The 19,061-nt window shown below is 38.9% G+C and overlaps 1 protein-coding gene across 1 annotated transcript; it reads left to right on the top strand.

The window, feature by feature from the left end:
- The first annotated feature begins 4,162 nt into the window (after positions 1-4,162).
- On the top strand, positions 4,163-18,435 carry LOC103524940. The gene is made up of 14 exons (XM_026820200.1): positions 4,163-4,469; positions 5,072-5,591; positions 6,475-6,587; positions 7,257-7,682; positions 8,285-8,608; positions 9,148-9,408; positions 10,802-10,912; positions 13,086-13,360; positions 13,592-13,648; positions 14,177-14,243; positions 14,543-14,651; positions 15,372-15,658; positions 17,642-17,798; positions 18,329-18,435. Exons 3-14 carry the CDS (start codon positions 6,555-6,557, stop codon positions 18,433-18,435), a joined length of 2,214 nt encoding a protein of 737 aa, XP_026676001.1. The 5' UTR covers positions 4,163-4,469; positions 5,072-5,591; positions 6,475-6,554.
- The last annotated feature ends 626 nt before the right edge of the window (positions 18,436-19,061 follow it).

Below are 19,061 nucleotides of genomic sequence, written 5' to 3'. Positions count from 1 at the left end.
GGTTTTCTTCTCCTCTTCTCTTTTTATTAATTTATTATTTATTTATTTATTTATTTTTTACTAGAGAACAATAGCTGGCTCGTGAATTTCCTGAGAAAAGTGGAACTTGCCAATTTTTGTATGCCTACGTATTTGTAGTCTATTTAGAAAACCTTGAAATGCAGCGTTTTAAAACTTAGATAAGGCCAGCCTAGTTAGCTTGGTTGGTAGCGCGTCTGCCTTGTAAGCGCTAGGCCGCAGGTTCGATTCCCGCCCGTAGTGGATTTTATCCTGAACGGTTAATGTTCGTTCTCGGAACGGCTGGCTTTCTCCCATGTCTTTCTTCTCTCTTCAATTTCGGGACGATAAGACCTTAGCAGTTACAGTTCCCTCTATCAAACTTAATTCCTATAACCTAACAAAGGTTGACTTTTATTCTTGACTTCCTATGAGCCGCCTTCGCTTATCAGAGACTTCTAATGAAATAGTTTTACCACTATCAAGTCTTACTTGTCTTTACTGTGTCATTTGAAACGAATAAAATAAATGTGAAATGAAGAAATGTGTTGAATATTGATAATCCCATTGTCTTTTTCTTTCATTTCTTTACATTGTACGCGTGCCTTGGTAGCTCGCCTGGTAAATAAAAGTACGCGGGTTCGAGTTCAAGCCAAGGCATAGTAGGATTTATCCTAATATAACCATGTTTCTGCCTCGGTGACGCAGTGGTCAAGGTGCTCGCCTGGTAAATAGAAGTACGCGGGTTCGAGACCAATTCGAGATGTGGGATTTCATCCTCAGTGATCAATCCGAGATGTTTGATATCAGGTTGTGGTTATGTGCCGGGTTGGGTTGAGACAGGATATTGTTTCTACAGTTTGGCATAGGAGTGGTTTACCAACTTTGCCTATCTCAACTCGGTCCATAACCACAACCTCATACTTCTGTCTCGTTGGGGTAAATGTTGCAGAGGCCTTCGTTTGGTAAAAAGAGGGCGTGGATTTAATTTTCATCCCAGCCGAGGCATGAAATAATAATAGACTCTGTACTAATAGAGAACTAAGGGTTAGGTGGTAGAGAACGCCTCAGACGTTAACTGCACCCCGTGGCCAATGCTTACCTTTTACTTTTTATCTTGCTATCAGCACTCTTGAAACACTCACTATAGTCATTCTTAGAAGCTGACTAACTCAAAAGACTCGAGTGTTGTGTTAGGTGATGCATGCGAGACAAAATAGAGCCCTGTCTCATCCCGTGATTTTTTGACGAGACAAAATCCATAGGTGTCTAGTCTCGTAATTTTAAAGACGAGAAATTTGTCGTATATCGTCTTACATCCTTGGCTTTATTGGCCGGACGAAGTGACGTCTACGTATATATTATCAACCTTGTTTATTACCTACATATTATTTTATTTATTATTATAAAAATCCCAAATTTAGGATTTTAGGACAAAGAGAAATAAAAGTTAAAATATTTACCTATCTTAATAATAACCCTAATCTAAAATAGAGGTAAACAATAACAAGATTAGAAAAAAAAAAAACCTACACATAGAAAACATCAAAAATCTTTCAGGCTTGCTCAAGGAAACTTGTAGCCTGAAATAATCAGAAAAGAAACAAATCATGTTAAGTGATAATGTACTTTATTTTTTGTTATATTTTTTATTTTTCATTGTATATTCTTTTTACATTTATAATTTTATATTCTGTAATTTCTGTCATATTACCTACTTTGTAAATATGTACTACTTGAACAAAAAATAAATAAATATAATCTTTGATTTCTAAAAAAAAAAAAAAAAAAAAAAAAAAAAAAAAATTCTGATAACGAACCTTATTCGTGCAGGATAAAATACGCCCCGCGCGGGAATCAAACCCGCAACCTAGCGCTTTCAAAGCAGACACCCTACTATCCAAGCTAACTAGGCTGGAATTTGGCCTTTATTTTGTCTGTAGCTGGTGTAGGTACCTATTTATTTATTTCGCGAATTCGCAATCAGACCGGAACGGTTTGTTCGACTTTGATGAAATTTGGCAAAAATTTTCACCAACAGTAAAAAAAAAGTTTAGATTTTGGTGGAGGCCCCGCGCAGTAGATACTTATTTTTTGTGTTACTGAACCAGTACCTAGGTAGGTTTAGAGCAGTTTTTTTTTTTTTTTAGAAAAAACGTTTGGCACAAAAAACTGACCATCGAAAAATTTGGCGATTACATTACTTTCCTTCCTATAGGGATGGACGAAAGTAATAATAAGGCTACAGTCACAGGCCAAATGGGAAAAAGTAAAAAAAAAAAAAAACATCGCAAAAGTCTGCTGACTTGTAGGTACTTATCGTCATTTCAAACGCGCGCCATTAGGATTTATGTTGGTAAACTGCATCAGCACACAGGTTGTGCAACCGAACAAACTTTTCGTTTCGTAGCAACGTTGCCACATGTACTGTTCGGTGTACGGTAATACAGTTTGTACGATAACGATACAGTTTGTACGGTGTACGGTGGCAAATGGAGGAGTTGCAAATGGGTAAAAATTATGAATAAATGGTCGATTCCTATTAGAAGTAGGTAGTAATGATTTCGAAAATTGGATACTGATGGGGACAAAGCGACAAAGACCTCCAGGAGAAGAAGGATAATGGAGGAGTTGCAAATGGGTAAAAATTATAAATAAATGGTCGGTTCCTATGTAAAAAGTTGGGAAAAATCCAAATCTGAGGTCAAAACTCCGAAAAAACAACTGTAAAAGGTCGAAAATTCAATTTTTATAATGAAAAAGTTTAAAGATTTGTGACGTCAGACTTAACGCAGTTGCTATTTTTGTCCGCTAGGTAGCGCCACTATGCAAGCACGCTAGCGGCGGAGCAGAAAGAACTGCGCAGAAACGTATGCGCACAAACACATTAATGCGTTGCCTGCAAGGGAGCTTTGCTCGGGACATTTGATGTGACGTCATCGCCTACGGGAGCGTATGCCGTGACGTCAAACTTCACGATTTACCGGTATTTTTTTAATCGATTTATCTTGTATCTATAAGTCGTAGAAGAAAAAGAAAAATTCCGTTGGTTCTCATTTTTCCTGCTCTATGACTTTGAAACATGACCTAAGTAAGCGCAATTGATCTATTATCAATATAGGTACTTACATACATAGCGCTTTAAAACTGTTTCAAAAACCACGACTGACGGCAGTAATGAATGTCGTGATTTATTCAATTTTGGATTAAAACAACACCAAAAAAAAAAAAAAAAAAAAAAAAAAAAAAAAAAAAAAAAAAACGGCAATAATAATAACTTCCTATTAACATGTGGCCACACAACCACACATAGTCAACGGCCGTCGACAATGTGTGGACAGTTTTGGATACAGCACACAGCTTTAAATCAGCATTCAACGGCCGTCGACAATGTGTGGACAGTTGGATACAGCACACAGCTTTAAATCAGCATAAAAGGAACTACCTAAGTCTAATTTTGTTCAGGGGCCCTCATGGAACCCCACATAACATCAAATCGCCTGATAAATAGCAGCATGCGATTGTCCAGATGATCACCCATCCGAGTAGATACTAAAATCAAGGCCAGTGGCGTAGCGTGTATGTATGACGTGTATGGCGGCCATACAACTCAAAAGTTCACGTGCCCATATAAATATTATATTAATGGCATGTACTGTGATGGGACTTGGTAGACCTGTGCATGAGCGCTACACGCCCTACACTTGAATTTAGACCACGCTACGCCACTAATCAAGGCGTACCTTACGATGTTCAACGTACACAGGAAATTAATTTGGCAATATTTATTTTGGCAACTGCGTTTATTTTTAGTAGGTTTTGATGGAGAGAACTGTAACTGCTAAGGTCTTATCGTCCCGAAATCGAAGAGAGAAGGAAGACAGGATAGGATATATCGAGGATATCTCGATATCGAGAAAGCCATATCAGTCGTTGAACATATCGTCATGTCACGTCATGTTATATTTCAGCCTATTAAAAATAAACGCAGTTGAACAAGGCAGACGCGCCATCAACTAAGCTAACTAGGCTGCCTTATTTTAGGTTTGACGAAAAAAAAAAAAAAAAAAAAAAAAAAAAACGGGAAAATGTGTAGGTACGATAATGTAATAGCGTACGACTATTTTGTAATATTTGTACGGTAATCCTGTCTTGTGCATCTGGCAGTGGATTCTGGTCGTATTGGCAACACTGCTTCATACCTGTCTTGCTCTCACAAAAGTTTCTTTCCATCTCGAAGTAGGTAATTTGAAATTATTTAATTATCTATCATTTTAGTTTGTACATAGGTATTATCATTTTGTCTTATTTAAATAAATGCTGAGAGCTTTCCCTGGGTTCCGTGTTAAATAAAACTTGTTCACGTGAAAAACATTGACTTGTGTAGAGCTCCAGCTGATGTGTGTTGTGTCTGCTCCTCTCTGCTACTACCTCTGCCTTTGCTTTGCATGTATTTACCATTGAGTACCAAGGTGGGTTTCTTCTTTCATTCATTCATCTCTTTATCTTCTGCCCCAAGTTAAAAGGACAAACTTTCGCCCTAAAGTGTAAATCATCGTGTGTTCCTTCCATCACTATCGCTACAGAAATCACAAATGTAGATCAGACTTTGCTCTGAGGACTACTATAACCTGATATTTAGGTTATACAGCAAGGTAAACATCTATTTTTCTTGGGATTCATTCATAGGCACTCTTCCTCAGCTAGTATTTTTCTTCCTAGAAAGAGCTACTAAATTGGAAATCTTTATAGTGTTTTTGTTACATTTGAGACAATGCCTTTGTAAATTTCAGGTGTTTTTCCTGATGTATGAGCTCAGGAGAGTTTTGACATTGTAATATTGTTTGATAAGATTCATTACATTATCATTTAGTGTTACATGATTTTTTTTTTTTTTTTTGTCACCACAATGGTGTCACAGGACTGTAGAATAAATGCCCATAAAGCAAAGATTAGTTCATCAAACTAATGAAAACTCAAGCTCCCTGGATGCTGATTTTCATTAAAATATTTCCTATTATTACTTGCTTTTCCCCTATCTCTTTAAAACTCATCTGTGTGTTTTTCTTTCCAGTTTTAATTCATTTGAAGCAAAAGGAGCATACAGGAGATTGACAAACATTAAATCCAGTGGAGGCATTTTCCAGGACATGTCTTGAATTTGTTTTGGCGACACTAAGAAAAAACAACAATAATGGATTTAACTCTCAACTCAACCTCTTAGAGAAACCCAAGAAATTTAGTAGAAGAATTGCATCAAAGGTATTTCAATCTAATTTTATTGAAGTTGGTATAGTCATTTGAATGGTAGGTAAGCCATTTACACAGTAGAATGTGTTACATTTTGGTTGGTAATTGTTTATGCTTCAAATAAAGTCAGCTTGTAGAGGTTGGCTGTGTTGGTAAATTTATTTGCAACTGCAATTTCATCCAAGGCTGCAACATCAACAAAAAGTGGAGAGAAGAAAGCTCATGTGAAGACAGCTAACATTTTCAAATATGCAAGACTGAAAGCAAGTTTGAGTGATTTGGTGCTGTCAGCAGGCAAGCAATCATTACAAGTGAGATTTTAAATGTCCTGATAGTTTAGAAAAGTAAGTTCTTTAACTTTGGTATGGATTTTCAAGTAGGTATCCATATTTTTTTATTCATTGCTCAATTAATTTTAGGTTAAGTGCCTATATTTTTTTTTTTTCAACATCTACCTTAGTATTTTACATGTTTTTTTTTGAACTGTTTACAATAGTGTGTGTATATTACACAAAACATTTCGAGCCAATTTTACCCCTATCATAACTCTGTTAATTATACACGTATTGTTACGAAATTTGGACCATATGTTAAGCTATACTAGCTTATTATGCCTGCGAAATTCCGAAGTTCTAGCTTTTAAGGAAGGGGTAGAAAAGGGGCCTAGAAAATCACTTATTTTAATACCGACTGACTCACTCATCAAAATTATGATGCACTTCCCGATGTCGTAGAAACTTGAAATTTGGCAGGATAGTAGGTCTTGATGAGTAAATAAAGGGAAAAATCTGAAATTGGGCAAAAGTTGCGCTGGGCTTCGCCCACAGGCGGATTTAACACGGGGAACACACTTTGAGGCCAGCAAAACTTTTCCTGTGTTTATTATTTCAAATTTAATTTCTTCAAAACAAAACTCAGGCACAATATAAAGTCTCAGGGGCAAAGCCCTGGGAGCGCACAGCAGGACCATAAACAAGGGAGCACAAAGAATGACTGCATGCACACCCCGCAAAGCCCTGGGAGCGCGACCGCATGCATTAGAAACCTTTTTTCTAATGCAGTGAGATCCTACATAAAAACACAAATGTGAAAAAAAAGGCCAAGTTCCTATCCAAAAATGTCGTCCTATAAAAGTGGTGAGATATTTGATAATGGCATACTATGTACAATAGAACTGAAGGGGTAGGGGAACGTTTTGTTTAACCATGGTTTTCGAATTTGTTTCAGTTGTTATTACTTTGATTTGCAAACATAGGGTGGAGATTTCTTCCATCTCTGGTAGGCTGAATGTTGGTGCTGTTTTTACCATGCAAAGCCTGGAGGCTGCTGATGAGACCGAGGTAAGCTTTACAGTTGAATGTTGGTGCTGTTTTTACCATGCAAAGCCTGGAGGCTGCTGATGAGACCGAGGTAAGCTTTACAGTTGTTGTTGTTGTTGTTGTTTTAGCGGCTTTAGCTTTTGCCGAATGACGATAGCAGAATAAAGAAAAGATATCTTTTTGTATCTGCTATACACCAGGGTGATGCTGATGGTCCTCTAGCTCTAGCCATGTTAAATTGGCTGGCTCGTCCTGAACCGCAGTCAACCATCGTGAGGACTTGTGCTTGGTCTTTAAAAGCAGAGAGAACCCTTCGAGGAACTGCCAGCTTGCTAGGCTGGTTAGGGCTAGCTGTTCTCCCTGTTTATAGTCCCACAGCCAGACACTAGTCTACTCTCTGTTTAACGTCCTGTTGCCAGACAATTTAACGTCCCCTAACCAGACAATAAGCTTTACAGTAGAACAGATTTGTTTAGATTAAGGGTTCCTAATTGAGCATGAGCCTCAGACTACAGCTTTACACAGGGAATAGAGCAGAAATGAAGAGAATACTCTACACTGTTGATATTTCAATTGAAGTTACCAAGTCTTTGATAATGTAACTTCATAGAGTTGAAACTTAGAACTAACTCTTTTAATAATAATAAAAATCATTATCTATGTTTTCCATTGATTTCTTGTTCTTCACAGAACACGTTCAACTTTCACGAGGAATTCTCCAAGATATCCAATACCTGTGTGTCGGGAGTGACAGGTCATCACGATCTAGAATCTGCCCTCTTTGATATCCATCCATCCGGACTTGACCTGCATCAGTCGGACCTCAATATCCACTCATCAGGATTAGATCTACATCAGTCTGATCTCAATATCCACGCAACGGGATTAGATCTTAATCTACACCAGTCTGATTTAGATCTTCATCAATCCGCCCTTGACATACAATCGGGTCTTGGCATCGGGCAGTCGGGTCTACTCGGGCCGGAGAGCTTTAACCAAAATGGCCATGATCAGATAGGATCGGAGAAGGAGAAGATCAAGTTGGAATTTACAGAACCGGTTCAAGTGAAACAAGAAGAGAACGACACAGAGAGAGATAAAATACTTGCAGACTTGGTGAGCTTTGGGGATAGTTTTCTTGTGCTTTTGAATACCTAGGAAAGACCTTCAGTCAAGACTACCAATACCAGCCTAAGGCTACTGACCAGTAGAAAGGCACTTTACTTAGTGCTTACAATGCAGGCACTATTTCCTCTGAGATAACTATGGTGGCTATGAAGCCCAGATATTTTGAGAACTAATGTTATCTGTTTAAGGTAACAAACTAATGTTATCTGTTTCTGTTGGTAGAGAATGCCATAGGCATTAACCCCACCCTTGATCAAACTTTATTTTGTACCTATAAATTTTGTTACCATTTGTATATATTTATTTTGTAAATAAAGTTTGATCTAATGGTTTATAATGATAATAATAATAATAATAATAATAAGGATAAATTGAACCCGAGCACTTACAAGGCAGATGTTCTACCCTTCATGATAACAAGGCTGGCAAGGTATGAATTTTCTAAGGTTTTAATCTTTCAATATTAATGACAGGATTTTCTGTGAGCTTTCAGATTTTTTTGTGAGTTTTAAAAAAAAAAAAAAAAAAAAAAAAAAAAAAAACATCAAAGAGAAAGAATTCACCGGTTTCTATTCTATTTCTATTCACAGGGTTTGAAACAGGACGGCTGCACACAACTGGGCAAACTCGTGTCCTCGCAGAATCTCAACTTCCTCACGCTGACCATTCACTCGGAAACAGAATTCTCCATTCAGCTGCCGCACCGGTCTGCAGTCATGTTTCCCCTGACGGCAGACACCCACGCGTCGTTCCTCGCCTATATTAGCACTAACAGGATCCCTGGTGTGCTGTATGAGTATGTGATGAGCTGTAATATGGCGGAGCAGCTGTTCTACTCGGGGTGTTTGATTGTGTATGTGCAGAACCTGACCCGAGGGAGTAAATACTTCACGCTCCTCGGACGAGACTATTCGGTGAGTAACTGTTTGCTCCCAAATTAAAAAGTAATAGTTTTGGGAATCCATGCACCATCTACGTTGGAAGGTCCAGGAACTTGGCTACCTGGACTGGTCTGTCCCAGAGGTCCACGGGTCCAAGTGTGGTTGGGTTTATCGGACAGTTGACCATGTGTTTCTTTTGCATCAAAATCAGGCTTTAGTTTAATTTTCTGACAAAAATAACACGGTTTCTCTCCTTCATTTCAGCATCATTTCAAACTAACACGGTTTCTCTCCCTTATTTCAGCATCACTTCAAACTAACACGGTTTCTCCCCTTTATTTCAGCATCACTTCAAACTAACACGGTTTCTCTCCTTTATTTCAGCATCACTTCAAACTAACACGGTTTCTCTCCTTTATTTCAGCATCACTTCAAACTAACATGATTTCTCTCTATTTCAGCATCACTTCAAACTAACATGATTTCTCTCTATTCCAGCATCACTTCAAACTAACATGATTTCTCTCTATTCCAGCATCACTTCAAACTAACATGATTTCTCTCTATTCCAGCATCACTTCAAAGACCTGCAATACGTTCGCTCCTCACTGCCCGCTCAGAAAGACTGGTCCTCTTCCTCTCTCAACCAGATAGAATCCCATCTCCTCCTCTCCACCAAGCTGTCCCTGGACGTGAGAGAAGATAGCTACGAGCGAACGATTCAAGTTCACCGGAGCAGACACGCCTATGTGCGGCCTAGCATACGGAAGTGTCTGAGGCGACATGCTACGGCCCTGCGGCACAAAGCACGACTCAGTCCGTATGGAGAAGAGGTAATAATCTTTTTCTTCGCCTTTTCCCGTGTACAGACGGGGTCGGCGTTTTTCGTCAGCCCTCAATCAGCCCTAGGAAGATTGCTTTTGGGCTGACATTTGGTTTTGGCTACAAATTTTACGAGTGGATGCCCTTCGCACTCAACCTTTGCTATTACTTTAGCAAAGGAGATTTCAGGCTGGTATGCTCCCTGTTTAAGCTAGACAGGGAGAAGAGGTAATAATAATAATAATAGGGTTTATTTTTAAATACCTTCACATTCACATGTAAATATTTGCTCCTATGATTAACAACCTGCGTGGCCAAGTGGGTATGACCTTGGGCTTGCACGCAGGAGGCCCGGGTTTGATTTCCGGCGGGGCCGAAGTTTTTTCTGCTCTGTGTTCCGAGTTTGGGGTGCACTCAGTCTCGTGAGGACACTTGAGGATTAATCTTCGTTTTAGTCTCAATATTTTTTTTTAATTTTTATAGTTTTTTCTGAGATAATAAAAAAAAAAAATCATGAGAATCACCAATTCGTACAATCTTAAAGGGGACTACTTGGTTCTTATCTATTGTTAGTTGCTAAATGAAGTTTCTAGGTACCTCAAATAAGAAGACCATTCCATCTACTGCATATTTCAGATTAACATTTCGTCTAGTGCATATTTCAGATCAACATTCCGTCTATTACATATTTCAGATTCACTCTGGGTTCGCGACGTCAGACCAACCGCTACATACATCAGTTCATCGAGATCTTCACGGAGAAAGGGTGCAAGTCTGTCAAGCTGACGCATAAAGTGGCAGGACAGCCTGCTAAAGTCAGCTGGACCAAAGCTATGCAGGAGAAACAGCAGGCGGCTGCCGCTCTGCAACAGCAGCGCAAACCCGTGTTACAGGTAACAGCAGAGCTAAAAGATAGATATCATAAATAGGGTCTAAATTTATTGTCTCATTCATTTTTATTTCTCTTTCCCTACAGTGTGTACCATTATTATAGGTTGTATGCCATCGTACTTGGTCGCGATGTTCAGCTACCTTCGACTTACTATAATAATGCGACTCCGGATACCTGTTTTCACACGCCTCGAAGTTTAATCCAGTTTCCGAAGCTACTTTAATCCAGTAGAGACCAGTGGCGGCATTACCAGAGTGAAGAGAAAAATTGTAGAAATGACAGAAATAGTTAAGGAGACTCTTAGTAATGCTGTGATATCCACAAAAATTGTGAAGAAGTTCTCATCTTCACCACATATAAATCATGATTTGGATTTTGCTATTTGTTCCTGTTTATGTACTAAGTACCTACTGTTGTACTTTTCAGGAACTCTTGCTGTTTTTTACGTACGAGTATTTTTCATTCTACTAGTTTTTTGCCGCTCTTCAACGAATATTTACTTTGTTTTTCAGGTGGCTGGAATGAACTATCTGTATGATTTGTGTAAGAGAAGAGAGCAGAGTGAGCAAAGTGAAGTGACCAAGACGCGGAGTAACAGTGCTACCACCAAGAGTGAAAAGCGGGTGAGTAAACACCTTAGCCACCCTCTGTGCGAACGAGGCTGACATAATTTAGCTACTTAAATAGGTAATCCCTTCTTTAAAAAAAAATCCAATAAAGTTTAATTTTATTTATAAATAAATTGAAAACTATTGTGTACCAAATACATAAGACCTTGTTTAGACAGCGGGAGTAAAGGTACTAAATCCATGCTCTATTGACCACTACGCCACCTGCCTCGGTGGTGTAGTGGTCAAGACACTCACCTGGTAAACCGGAGGGCGTGGGTTCGATCCCAGCCGAGGCATGGAATTTTATCCTCATTTATTTGATAATTTGAGCACACAATAATGGAGCTCTAAGGGTTAGGTGGTAGAGAACACCTCCGGCGTTAACCTCGCCTAGTGGTTACCTTCCAATCAAGAGTCTATTATTATCAGAGAAGTTCAAATCCCATATTGCCATGGCGCCATACTATTTTGCCATATTTTAGCATAATTTGGAAAAATGCCATAAAAAGCCTGAAAAGCCTTATTTTGCCATAGGTATTTTAAGCATTTTTAGAGAAAAATATAAAACTTCAAGAAAAATATATAAAACGTGTTTTGACACTAAAAACTGACCATCGAAAATTTGACCCGATTACATTACTTTCCTTCCTATAGGATAAGGACAGTAAAAATAGGTATCATAACTAACTACCCACATTTTTCCCTACAACAAAGTAGGTATACAGGGTGGTTCGTGATTTGCGAACCACGCTTATATCTCAGAAACGGCTGGGAATTAAGGAATGAAATAAACGGCATCCTGTAGATGAAATTTTGATGATTAAAATGGCTTTTTTTAAATTTGCAATTTGAACACATTACTCTGATACAGGTAGGTGTTTTAGTTTCGTACAGAGAACAGTCCTCCAGCAACAACTGTGCAGTCCTAGTGTGCAGTCCTCTCAGCAATACGTACAAACCTCGCAACACATTACTCTGATACAGGTAGGTGTTTTAGTTTCGTACAGAGAACAGTCCTCCAGCAACAACTGTGCAGTCCTAGTGTGCAGTCCACTCAGCAATACGTACAAACCTCGCAACACATTACTCAGATACAGGTAAGTGTTTTAGTCTTGTACAGAAAACAGTCCTCCAGCAACTCCAGTGCAGTCCACTCAGTAATACGTACAAACCTCGCAACACATTACTCTGATATAGGTAAATATTTATTATTTATTATTTTTATTTATTTATAAAATACACGAGACCTTGTTTAGACTGCTGGGTAAAAAAGAGAATTTTTAGTCTCTTTCGAGCAGAATATACAAGGTATATTCTATTTTATTCTAAACAATAACGAGTTTTCGTTCGCTATCCACAGACGTCAAACTCGACAACCAGTCAGCCCCAACTGCCACAGCTGCAGATTCAAATCCAACCCCAGCAACAGCAGCAGCAACAACAACAGAGACAGCGGGTGATAATTCAGCAGAATCAGCAGACAGGGGGTGCCACCACATTCCTTCAGCAGATGAGCAAACAGGACCTCGAGGCACAGATACAAAAACATCAGTTACTACTCGAACAACAATTGCAACAGGTACTATTTTTATAAAGAGTGTGGCTGGTGGACTTTAAACAGGCAAGATGCCAGCCTGAATTTCCCTTGTCAAAGAAATAGCTAAGGTTGAGTGGGAAAGGTATCCACTCATAAACTTTTTGTAGCTAAAACCAAATTTCAGCCGTAAACAATCACCTAGGTATAGGGGACTGATTGAGAGGCTGACGAAAAACGCCGACCCCGTCTGAACACGGGAAAAGGCGAAGAAGACTATTAAAAAAAGAATAAAGAAAAGAGGTTTGAACGAACATTATCCGTTCAGGATAAAATCCGGCCCGGGCGGGAATCGAACCCGCGGCCTAGCGCTTACAAGGCAGACGCTCTACCAACCAAGCAAACGAGGCTGGCCTACAAATTTTATTAAGAGCAATATTATGTATCTTAGGAAAATGGCCTAATGCTCAATGTCCCGACATTTGTAAACAACATATACGCATCCTTCGCTCTAACTCAGGACCAACTGCGTTGTTTATCATATCTGGGGTCACTGACGCACACAAAATCGCGATTTGTGCAAATGCCATATTTTCCCAAAATAAGTACTTTATTCTGAACTTCTCTGATTATTATTATTCTATTCGTCAGGAGCCGGACACAGATCAGGAGAAGGTTCTTGCGTTCAACTTCGGCGTATCTCAAATCAATCGCCTCTCCAAACGTTACGAGCGTCCCCCCGACACGAACGACTGGTATCCGCGCCTGGTAGAAGAATACACGTTGGAAGCCGAGAGGGGCGAGAGTAGGGTGTACAATAAAGTGAGCGTGAGTAGGCGGCCTACTAACGGGGAGTTCCTGGGACAGATGTATGTGGACCATGAGTACAGGGAGGACAACGCTAACCAGACTGGAGCCTCGTACAAGTGAGTAGTACAATAGATCAATTGCGCTTACTTGGGTGATGTCTCATAAAATCCGGCCCGGGCGGGAATCGAACCCGCGGCCTAGCGCTTACAAGGCAGACGCTCTACCAACCAAGCAAACGAGGCTGGCCTACAGATTTTATTAAGAGCAATATTATGTATCTTAGGAAAATAGCCTAATGCTCAATGTCCCGACATTTGTAAACAACATATATTATGTATCTGTTTCAGCACTTTCAGCAACAACAACAGCAGCAACAGCAACAACAGCAAAGTTCAGCAACAGTGGTGAATGGTGTGGTGCTCTCCCCTCAACAAGCTCCCTCCCCCTCCCTTGTACAAATGTCCCCCTCCCCTCATTCTCCTTCCCCTTCCACCCTGGCAGTCGCCATTATTATTATTATTATTATTATTATTATTATTATTATTATTATTATTATTATTATTATTATTATTATTATTATTATTATTATTGTCGTTCGGATGAAAAAGCTCAAATAGGATGTCAGAGTTTAAGAAATGCGCAGAAACTTTGTCTTTGAAACTTCACCTTCATGTCAGGGCAACTGGTCTATTAGAATTACAAATAAACGTTATTTATAGGGATCGGATTATATGCACCAAAAAAGGCCAAAATATGTATGCAATATGCACCATGAAATGGCCAAAATATGTAACGTGATATGCATAATCAAATTAACAATAAAATTGATGATTCTCATGAAAAATATAACTGTCCAAATGTATTTTTTTTCGTAAAGATCGTCAAAAATAATAAATAATCCGAAAAGGTTTAAGAATATATTCCAATACTAGTCCTCACACTCACACTCAGTTAGTCAATGGAGATGTAGGTCCCCTGTATTCTGTAGGATATCAACAAGTAAGTAAGAATAGTAAAATTTCGTTTTTAGCCCAATAGAAATAATAATCAGGTTTAAATTAATACCCAAAATTAAAAGATGACTATTTATTCTAAGGTTCAGATATGAGAGTCCAAACCTTGGATCGACAGAAAGGGAATCCAAAAATAGATATAATTTGAATATTGGTATATTTATTATATTTTACTATATTTCTTTTTTTCCAACTCCCAAAGTAAAAGTACCATGACTTCATGTTGTGTTGTTGTGTAACGGAATGGATGTAAAAATGTGGCTGTCCTCTTGTTTTGTGTTTCAGTGTAATTCTTCTTCTTCCTCTACTATCGATGATATTACAAGAGAACAAACCATCACAGCAATAGCCAATAGTCTGAAAACATCCAGTGAACAACATCAACTACAAACGGGTGAGTAATAAATGGATCTAGGAATTCTAGGGCAAAGGTTGAAGCCTTTAAGTGTGTCCAAACATAGCCGACCGGCCGTTGATCGACGATCCATGTTGTCGAGGCAGTGTGGACGGTTCCAGTCGACATCGATCGGTGGTCGGCCGACTAAGTGTGGACATGCCTTTTACGTCATGAAAAAAAAAAAGTTCAATTTTCGGACACTTCAAATGATCCCTTATTAAGTGGGGAGTATTTTGAGATATAAAATTTTCCACCAAAAATCGCAAATGCAATAGAAAGTCGTGTGAAGATCACACCAGATTTTTTTTTTTACTTTTTTTTTTCATGATTTTTCCTTCTCAATTTGTTTGATAGAGGGAACTGTAACAACGGAGGTTTTATCGTCCCTAAACCCAAGAGAGAAGGAAGACAGGATATGAGAAACCCAGCCGTTCCGAGAATGAACCGTATCTATTTATTACAAAGTTCTTTAACTATTATCATTATTTTAAAGAGGTTTGATAGAGGGAACTGTAACTGCTAAGGTCTTATCGTCCCGAAATCGAAGAGAGAAGGAAGACAGGATAGGAGTAAGCCAGCCGTTCCGAGAATGAACATTATCCGTTCAGGATAAAATCCGCTCCGGTCGGGAATCGAGCGCCTAGCGCTTACAAGGCTAGAATTTAATGTTTTATTCTTTACTAATCCCCGGCATGTGATTCTGTTTATTCCCGCCAGAGGCCGCAGTGAAAGCTCAACAGGCCGCTGCAGCTCAAGTTCTCAAACCTCTCCCCCCCTCTTCCACCCCCACGCTCAACTTCCTCCAGTCAGCCGGCAACACTGCATCTCCGCCTCAGTTCCGCAAGGTTGCCATCAGTTCCCGTCTGCCCCCCTCCATGCCGGCGGGGGGGTCCCCCCTGTTGATCAATTTGGCAACGTCTGGCGCTCAGCCTGGGGCCATGCGAGTGATACCCTCTCAGCTCAAACCTCAGAGTACAGCCACGGGGCGAATTGTTAATGTAAATGTGAGTTATTATTACAACGTGATCGTTTATTTTATATTCTTTTCACATAAACAAAGCCATGGATTACTACAACAGCCTGACTACCGTCGTTTATAATAAAGGTTTAGCAAAGTGGAAGAGCAAACTGATGAAAGCATGACAAATTTAAACAAGTTAAGAACAAATTCTGACTTACAGAGGTACCTAATTTTAAAGTTAAAAACGCGTCCCGAATTTTTTCTGGGACAAAAACGAAAATTCGGGACAAAACGCCCCAAAATGAAAAACTGAACGGGACGCCGGGACACCCCCTGAAATTCGGGACTGTCCCGGCCAATTCGGGACGTTTGGCAAGCCTAGGTTTAGGTAACTAATCAAATTCACTTTTAACTAGTCAAAAAATTCACTAGTTCAAAAAATCACTTGTTATAAAGACATTTCTCTTTTTGATCTCTTGTGTGTCGCGCATTTTTGTTTAGGACTATTGCACTGTAAAAAGACACTTCAAAAAGTCAACTCCCATGGCGTAGTGGTCACCTTGCGCTCGCCTTGCACGCGGGAGACCCGGGTTCGATTCCCGGCGGGGTCAAAAAATTGTATCATGCAAATGATTGATTCCGTGACTGGCCGTTACGGGGCCCACTCAGCCTCGTGAGGAAAATGAGTAGCTATGACATATAAATGCGCATAGCGACCGGTGCCAGCGTGCTAGGTAAACGTTGGGAGCTGGATTATTGCGATATATGTATTTGGAAAAATCCTACAATGCCGCAGTGAGCACCAAAGTTTCGATATAATAACACAAAGAAACGACTTCGACCTCAGATTTGGATTTTTCACAACTTTTTACATAGGAATCGACCATTTATTAATAATTTTTACCCATTTGCAACTGCTCCATTCCAAGAAAGCGTGCCATCGGAATCAGTTCCGTTTCTGAAAGTTTTCCGAAAAGAAAATAAACCTATTTATCTATTCAAATAATTACAACGAGCTAAAATGACTGGCTTAGAGGCAGAGTGGACTAACTAAAAAAAAAAGAAGCGTTTCGAGATGAATGGAGTTAAAGTTTAGAACTAGTGTAAGTTTGAATAGAGATAGCCATTTTGTTTTTACTCTCATTTCAACACTAAAGTGAACTTAGCAACCAATTAAAAAGTAAAAATAAGATCTTTTCGCGCTCTTTTCAATGATATAGGTAGATAACTCAGAAAGTCAATTTTTGGAGTTAGTCCACTCTGCCTCTAAGCCATTCAAATTATGTCCGGGATAGTTGGTAGAGAATGTCTCAGGTGTTACCCTTGCCTAATAGTACCCGGACTAACTAAAAAAAAAAAAAAGCGTTTCGAGATTAATGGAGTTAAAGTTTAGAACTGATGTAAGTTTGAATAGAGATAGCCATTTTGTTTTTACTCTCATTTTAACACTAAAGTGAAGTTAGCAATCAATTAAAAGTAAAAATAAGATCTTTTCGCGCTCTTTCAAATGATATAGATAACTCAGAAAGTCAATTTTTCGAGTTAGTCCACTCTGCCTCTAAGCCATTCAAATTATATCCGGGCTAGGTGGTAGAGAATGTCTCAGGTGTTACCCTTGCCTAATAGTACCCTGTATGTATCCCATGTTATTTAGTGATGAACATAATTACCTAAATAGTTCGAATGCGTTTAGCAGAAAGAAAAATAATAATTTCGATTTGCAAAAGAATAGGTTTTGTCAAGAGCGTGATTGACTCTTTTAGTGTAGCTACTCTGATCTGTCTTCATTCTTTATGTGATTAATATTCTTTCTCTTAGTTGTCTAACTATCTACTTTTATCACAAGGCCCTTTGACTAGGAAAATGTAGGATTATGAGTTGGCCCTGAGACTGGAAAAAAAGTCGTAGGAAACTAGAAAGGCAAACGGCAAACGTTTTGTTGGGTGTCCATAGAGGCATTAAAGAAACGACATTTATTTTTTAAAAGACACTTTAAAAGTTGACGTTATGTTTGTTGTTTCCTCAGATACAAAGCGGTAGCAATCAGTCATTACAATTCCTAGGCAAGATTCAGAACAAAGGCGCTACGAATGTGCTGGGAGGTGCATCGGCTACTACTAACAATAACAATATGATAGATACTAGGACAGTTCAGAGGTTCAAAGTTACCCCAGGGAGTTCTGGTAAGTAAAGCTCTGTTTTTCTTTTCGACTTATTCTTTAAAAGCAGAGAGAAAGAACCTTGTGGAAAACTGCCAGCTAGCTAGGCTGGTTAGCTGGTCTCCTCCCTGTTTATATTCGTAGTCCCACAGCTAGACACTAGTCTACTCTTTGTTTAACGTCCCTTAGCCAGACTAAATGTCATGTGAGTGAGAACATAGTATTAATATGATAAGCATAGCCAAATTTGTAATATAAAAAAAACTACTGAACAAAATTGATTTTTTTTCCTCATGTAAATTTTTAGCTTGAACGATTTTCGCGAGTGTCTTTTCAATGAACGAAATTTGATTCATTCGGAAGTAAGGTGATAGAGTACACCATACTGAAAACAAACGCATTTTAAGCAAAAATAAATAAATAGGTAAATAAAGAACATAAAAAATTAATAATAATAACCTCGAAAAAAGAAAAAAAATAAATAAATGCGCATGTTTCCTTTATGGCGTAAAATATTTTCCGGGTCGAATCATGTTTCGTTTAAACGATTCAAGGCTGCTCACAACTGTTTATTGAATTGATGAAAGTTTTAGGAGAAGTAAATCCCCAGGTCTACAGGTTCCTTGAGAAGTGTTTGAGCGTGCTCGGAGACAATGGCTAAACCGTCTCGGAGCACGTTCAGAGAACGCTGTAGACCAGGGGAATGAGTAATCGTCACTTGTATAAGTAATCGTCACTTGTATAAGTAATCGTCACTTGTCCTTGTTACTGTACGGGTTCTCAATATTATGTGACTGCAGATATTTTGTTTGTTTCTTTTTTGTAATTGTGTACTTTTTCCTTTTCTTGTTGTTTTTTTTAAAAAAATTCCCCTTGTACTTAGATATCTTTGAGATGAGTAAAGAGTGAGTGAGTTGTAAAGAACGACTCTTTTCATTCTACTCAGTGAGTCAGATCCTGAGTTTTAGGAGAAGTAAATCCCCAGGTCTACAGGTTCCTTGAGAAGTGTTTGAGCGTGCTCGGAGACAATGGCTAAACCGTCTCGGAGTACGTTCAGAGAACGCTGTAGACCAGGGGAATGAGTAATCGTCACTTGTATAAGTAATCGTCACTTGTATGAGTAATCATCACTTGTCCTTGTTACTGTACGGGTTCCCAATATTATGTGACTGCAGATATTTTGTTTGTTTCTTTTTTGTAATTGTGTACTTTTTCCTTTTCTTGTTGTTATATTTATTTAAAATTCCCCTTGTACTTAGATATCTTTGAGATGAGTAAAGAGTGAGT

This window comes from Diaphorina citri, unplaced genomic scaffold (assembly GCF_000475195.1).
Source record: "Diaphorina citri unplaced genomic scaffold, Diaci psyllid genome assembly version 1.1 scaffold128, whole genome shotgun sequence".
NCBI lineage: Eukaryota > Metazoa > Arthropoda > Insecta > Hemiptera > Psyllidae > Diaphorina > Diaphorina citri.
Note: the sequence above shows the minus strand (reverse complement) of the source record. Positions and strands in the feature narration are given on the sequence as shown.

Bases quoted from the DNA above. Each gene is read 5' to 3' on its own strand.
- LOC103524940 (XM_026820200.1), top strand. From the start codon at position 6,555: ATGCAAAGCCTGGAGGCTGCTGATGAGACCGAG. The intron at 6,588-7,256 runs GTAAGCTTTACA...TGTTCTTCACAG, and splicing joins AGGCTGCTGATGAGACCGAG to AACACGTTCAACTTTCACGA. The intron at 7,683-8,284 runs GTGAGCTTTGGG...TTCTATTCACAG, and splicing joins ATAAAATACTTGCAGACTTG to GGTTTGAAACAGGACGGCTG.